Raw genomic sequence first — 6,071 nt, 5'->3', positions numbered from 1 at the left:
TCTTAAAATACAGCTATAAAAAGAAATTGAGGTTTTGCTGATGAAGAAGAAATTATCCACTTTTGGATATTCAAAATTGTTTAAAGAAGTTTAAAGTCAAATTGTTCAATTCAAATGAAGAACGAACAAAAGTCAAGTTGAAAAACTGTTTGTCAAAAATTAGAATTCAACAAAATGTATTTGACTTGAAAATCTAACAATGCATCTTCAAAAACAAAGATGGCACTTAACATCTTGAACAAAAATTGCAAAACATTAGAAATATGAATTCATTTGTGCACAATTATTCAAATAGAATCAAATCTGAAACGTTTTATTCTTTGAATTCAAGAATAAAAATAATTTCCTTAATTTTTTCTTTTTGCCCTGTAGAAACAATACAGAAAGATAAACTGCTTTGAAACGTAATAATCCGGAACTTATTTCATCAGTTAAAGAGAAATATTTCACAATTTTTTAACTTTCTTGTTGGATTTGTTGCAACAATTTTTTTCTTCTTTTCTGTTTGATGCATCTTTTTTGATTACTGTTTCATCATCTTTGTCTGTCGAAGAGTCATAGCTTGAAGCATCACTTTCTGAAAAACTTTCGCTTTCATCGGAAACACTGCTATCTTCATCTCCACATTGTTGCTCTTCTTCCGCTTTCTCTTCATCAATCAGCACATCAAATGGTTTTCTTTTAAATTCCTTCTGTTTATTCCGTTTTCCCCTTTCAAATCCTTCCGTTTGCTGCGGTTGAGAATTTCTTGAAAATTCTATTTTTCTTGTTTTGCATTGTGAATTTCTCTTTTTATTCTCGATGGATTTTCCTGGCAGCGTTCGACAATACAGTTTGCATGCTTGAAAACATCCCATCGCCAATAGCACAAAAAATGCTAAAACAAGGAAGACAGCAGACGAAGCAAGCAACAGCTTATCTTCTGACCAATTGACAAACTTCTCAAAAAGGCTGAATTTTTCTGGATTCTCTTCTCTCTTTTTTTTCCTCTCTTCTTTTGCCTTCTTCCATTCTTCTTTCAGCATTCTCGTAAGCCCTTCCTTCTGCTTTATTAACAATTCTTGCTTCCTCTTTAGTTCCAACCGTCTTCTTGGAACAAAAGTTCCCAACAGAAAGATGTTAGCCATTGTCTCGTTGTCGCATATCAAAATGTTGTCAAACAAAAGATTTGCTTTAATCGCATGGAGAACAAAACCAACACCCTTCACAGGGCCAATGTGTGAAAGGAAATGTTTCTGATCATCGTTCGCATTTCCAATGGCTGGTTCGTCATTTGATTTTAGAGTTTCAAAATTCAAAGGAGGTGAAAAATGATTGTTTGAAAATGTCTCATTAATTTTAGCTTTTCCATCAATTGAAATTACAAAATAATCGCTTCTAACAATAGTCAGCCGGTATACATGTGACATGTCATCCCAAATTCCTGGAATATCTCCTGTAAATATGTGCTTTCTCCATTTTCCATCTTCTTTATTTTTAATTTGCAAAACAAATTGAATCTTGTCCTTTTTTCCGCATCTATCGGGTCCAAACATAACCGAATACCTCGTATCAGTACTAAGGGCTTTTTGCTCATATTCCTCATTGAATACTTTGATGAATGCACCTCCGCATATGAAAGGATGTCTCTGCACTTTAATCTCGTATTGGATAATAAAAATATCAGAGTTAAATGAGAAATTTGTCTTTGCAGATATAGCGTCCATTGAACTTTCAGTCTTTAATACAAGGCCTTTGTGATAAAAAATTGTTAAAAGTTAAAAAAAATAAACTAGAAATTTTTATAATCAAACCTTCTGTATTCACATCAATAACATCATTTGTTCTATTTTCGATTGACCAATTTCCAGTGTAATTGGATTGTTGAGAGATAATCCATTTCGTTCCAATAGAAACATTATCAAATGTCTCCATAAAATAAACCTGTCGAATAATAGTGGAAATGCATGATGTTCTTATTTAATTTATGTAATTTATTTATAAAGCTTAACTTTTGAATATATTCTCATGAAAATAAAAGCGAAAATTACATTGTTCATCATCTCTAAATAAAAATAATATGTGTTATCCGATTGTGCCCATCATAAATTTGTTTAATTGGCAAATAAAACTCGACCTCAAGAGCTTCTGAAAGTTAGTTTATTGTCAAATTTTCATTTTATAATCCTTTTTTTATTTGCCGTTTAATTAGGAAATCTCTTCATTTTAAAACCTTTTTGAGTTTAATTTAATAATAAATATTATTAAATCAAATGCCTGGAGGAAATCCAGAAAATGTATTTATTTCGGATACTTTTGGGATATGCGATGTGTGATTGTTCAATAAAAATGGTTTATTTAATCGTTTCTGAAGTTCCGTTCTCTCCAAGTTTTGAAAGATGATTTAAAGAATCAAGATGATCGTAGAATTGAAATTTTAAAAGAGTTAATCCGTCTTTATTCAATCAGTTTGATTTACTAATATTATTTTATTTTGCATTTTTCTTTTCATTTTATTTGTTCATTCATTTTCTTTGAAGATATTCGAAATGCGGAAGAAATCTTGAAAGCTGATATTCTTCCGTTGTTAGTAGATATATTAAAACAAGATAAAAACAGATATACGCAAGAGCTTTGTCAATCATTGATTTGTGTTCTTGCTTCTCATGCTATCAATACAGAAAGTGATAATAATTTTCAATCAACAGAAATTGCAGATGCCTTGCTACAAATATCAGCTGTTTGAGAATTGAAGCATTCTTGTTTTTTTAACTGTGAATATCTTTTATTTTGTCTTTTTCTTGAATTGTAATTTTTAAGTCTTCTGATCAAGTAATTTCTTCTACAGGCATAAACTCGTTGGAAGCTTATCTTAGAGATAAACCCGAAGCAGCTGTGCTTATTTCAAACTCGCCAATTATAATGTCGATGAACGAAGTGTTTATTCAATATTTACATGCACATGAATCAAGTGTGCAAAATACAATATTTTTAAATAAATTAATCTAAATTGATATAAATTCTTCAAAAAAAAATTGATTTTTACTTGATAATCCTTTTGTTATTCTTCTTCTAAATTCAATTTTCATTGCTCCTGGATTTTTAGCTTCATCTTCATCGTTTGCTTCAATTTCGTCCTCGCTTGCCGAGTCTTCTTTTAAACAAAATGCAGATAGTCCAGAATCAAGTCATCCACAAAGCTCTACCAAATTTTACAGTTTTTCGTGCCCTTTATCTGCGCCTGGACTGTCTTTCTCGAAGACAAACACTCAAAATTCGTTATCAGGGGCCAGAGGAGAATCCCAACAACATGGCAAAAAATCTGAATCTTCTTTAGCTTTATTCAGCAAGGCGAAGTTTTATTCAAGTCCATCTGCTCAGTCGCCTTCAGCGTCTTTTACATCTTCAGCTGGCACACCTTCATTTTTCATCCATTCAACAGCTCCTTCCTCTTCATCTGCACAAAGTGAAGATCCAAAAGAAGCTGTTTCATTCACTGCATCAGCTGCAACTGTGCCATCCACAAAGGCTGTTGCTTCTCTTCTCTCGCTTCTTTCGTGCTTGTTGAAACTTGGCGTGCCTCTGGAAATCGGCGTCGGTTTGTTCTCACTCGTGAGGAGGATGAAGAAAGTGGACGAGCTGGTGATTGCAGAGAAGGCAGCCAGCTGTTTTTTGGTAATGAAGAGATATTTGATAGCGATGAAAGAAAAGGAGGAGGAAGAAAATGAAGAAGAAAAATCAAAAATAGAAATGCCTATCATAAATACAGCTCAGATAGTGAAGGCAAAGAAAGAAGGTCTGCACGCGAAGGCAGATGAAGCACTTTTGAGTCACTTAGCCAGCGAGATTGAAGCATTAAAAGAAGAGCTTCTTTTGAAAGATCAAAAAATCATCTCGTTGAAAGAACAAATTAGCACAACAAAGAAAAAGGACGACAGTTTAGCGTTAGAATTACCTCCTCCTTTTTCTGTCACGAATGAGGATGGTGACGGAAAGAGGAATGAAAAAAGAGAGTTCTCAAGAATCAGAAGAGAACAAGGTGAAAATGCCATCATAGGAAAGTCAGCTCATCGGGGCTTTTCAGACAAGCATGAGGACGAATCTTCAGAAAGCGAAGACGACGAAGACTTGATCATTTTTTCATCGGCACATCAAAGAGAAAACTTACGGTCTTCTCCTTCTTCTTCCAGCGGAAGGCAAAGGCAAATGGCACATCCAGGATTGTTTGAGCAAACGATGCTGCTTACTAACTTTATTTTCAGCGATGAGACAAAATATTTTGTGGAAGGTCCTGTTATCACTCAAAAGCTGCCTGGAAACGAGAATTTCGCTGTGCCTGTCCCGCTGATAGAAGGGATATGGCAGATCGTCATTAAGTTTTTGAACATTCACGAAGCTTCACATTTCAGTATGATTTAAAAGGGGGAAAAAAATAAACATTTATAAGAAAGAGAAAGTAAAGTGTAAGTGAATTATCGATTTGAAATATTTTTGTCTCGCTTTTATTATTGTTATTGTTATTATTTGCTTCTTTTTCTTAATATATTTTATTAACTTTCTAATCATTCTTTTTTTTATTTTGATATTTCATCGAATCCTGATTCTTTTTTTTTTCTCCTTTTAGTATTTGGGATAGTTCCAACATCTTTGGGCTGCCCTCCAGCAGGAAAAGCGGTTGGTGCTGCGAAATATGGTGTTGGATTGTGTGCTGATTGGTTTGCTCTCTTTTTCGAATTTTGAAGAAATTTTACTCGTTTTTCATGATTTTATTAATCATTTGATAAATTCTATTTCAAATACAATGAAATCATTATTCTTTAACAACTGCAATTATTTCATTGAATAATTCAGCGGGTGCTTAAGATACAATGGTGCTAATCGCGAGCGCCTTGCTTCTCCTTTTCGCACAGGCGACGAGTTGATACTTGAAATCAACCACAACCCTGACAAGCATACGATGCATATATTTAAAAATGGGGTGCAAGAAAATTTGTATTATTCTGGCATTCCCGCTTCGGTTATTATTGCAGTGTGTATTTATTTGGTTTTATTTGTTTATTCAAAAATGTTATATTTATGTGTTCATTGCTTGTCTACGAAACTGATATTTCAATCTATTTATTCACTTATCAATTAATAATAGGGCCGAATGTATTTTCCTTTGGATTCTTGCTGCATTCATACCCTCCGGCGTCTTTCTCGCCCAACTGTTAATCCTCTTCTTTCTCTCCACCGAATAGAATATACAGTCTCTGGTTAATTGTGGATGAATTTTTTGTGTCATCATAAAAAGAAGAAGAAATTTTTTTTTTTATTTTTGTTTTGTATTTCAAAAATAATATTTGAGGAATAATGAAGTTTATGTTTTCACTTTTTTTATTAATTTCACTGAATATTTTTTCTTTTTTTGTAGTTGTTATTGTTATTGAAACTTTCGAATTCAATTTTTTTAAGCAAAAGATGATTTCTGGATAAAGCGAGGATTTATATTGGATCAGATTTTATTGAATCGGATAACACAAAAATGAGATTTTTATCATGAATGAAAAACATAATTAGTTATTCCTATCTTTCTTGAACTCTGCGAAAAGGATTCTGCAGTTTTTTGAAATGAAAAGAAAGTTAGCTTTTTATACTGATCCATCTGACAATTCTTTAATCTTATTTTAAGCTAAGTTTCTTTTCAATCAAGATAATTGATTTTTATTGCTATTATTGTTGTAATTTTGAATATGCTTTCTCAATTTATTAAAGATTCCTATTTGACAAAAAGGAAGTGGAATTAAATACTGATAATTCGAAATGTTCAATAACAAGTGCAGTCTCAACTTCATTCAAATAAAAAAGTAATTGTTGACAATAAAAACTCTGAAATATACATAAAAACATACATATTTGAGACTTCAACTTTGTTAAGTAAATGGTGAAATTTTGAGAAATAGGTGTTTATTCTCTGGGTGAACAAAATAAAGCGGAGACTTTCAATTCTTGTTTAATCACAAATGAGATAGAGAGAGAAAGTAAGAAAGTAACATGCTTTCTGTGAATGATCAATGAAAATGAAATCCATTCTTTAGCATCATTCCTAAAAC

General features: G+C 32.4%; 2 protein-coding genes across 2 annotated transcripts; one reads left to right on the top strand and one right to left on the bottom strand.

The window, feature by feature from the left end:
* Window positions 1–39: 39 nt before the first annotated feature.
* On the bottom strand, window positions 40–2,055 carry MONOS_5406 (putative Calreticulin family). Its single transcript, XM_067875550.1, has 3 exons — window positions 1,992–2,055; window positions 1,794–1,923; window positions 40–1,732 (listed from the first exon to the last, which is right to left on the bottom strand). The coding sequence occupies exons 1-3, from the start codon at window positions 2,040–2,042 to the stop codon at window positions 447–449; spliced, it is 1,467 nt and encodes a 488-aa protein (XP_067735292.1). The 5' UTR covers window positions 2,043–2,055; the 3' UTR covers window positions 40–446.
* Window positions 2,056–2,302: 247 nt separating this feature from the next.
* MONOS_5405 (uncharacterized protein) lies at window positions 2,303–5,239 on the top strand (the record flags this gene model as incomplete). Its single annotated transcript, XM_067875549.1, has 8 exons — window positions 2,303–2,311; window positions 2,354–2,447; window positions 2,520–2,719; window positions 2,800–2,950; window positions 3,086–4,387; window positions 4,604–4,694; window positions 4,831–5,008; window positions 5,123–5,239. The coding sequence occupies 8 exons, from the start codon at window positions 2,303–2,305 to the stop codon at window positions 5,237–5,239; spliced, it is 2,142 nt and encodes a 713-aa protein (XP_067735291.1).
* Window positions 5,240–6,071: the final 832 nt, after the last annotated feature.

The sequence above is a fragment of the Monocercomonoides exilis genome (assembly GCF_001643675.1).
Source record: "Monocercomonoides exilis strain PA203 chromosome Unknown scaffold3-2548433, whole genome shotgun sequence".
In the NCBI taxonomy this organism is placed as follows: Eukaryota; Preaxostyla; order Oxymonadida; family Polymastigidae; genus Monocercomonoides; species Monocercomonoides exilis.
Note: the sequence above shows the minus strand (reverse complement) of the source record. Positions and strands in the feature narration are given on the sequence as shown.

Bases quoted from the DNA above. Each gene is read 5' to 3' on its own strand.
- MONOS_5406 (XM_067875550.1), bottom strand. From the start codon at position 2,042: ATGATGAACAATGTAATTTTCGCTTTTATTTTCATGAGAATATATTCA. The intron at 1,924-1,991 runs GTTAAGCTTTAT...ATTATTCGACAG, and splicing joins TCATGAGAATATATTCAAAA to GTTTATTTTATGGAGACATT. The intron at 1,733-1,793 runs GTTTGATTATAA...TTTATCACAAAG, and splicing joins TATTGATGTGAATACAGAAG to GCCTTGTATTAAAGACTGAA.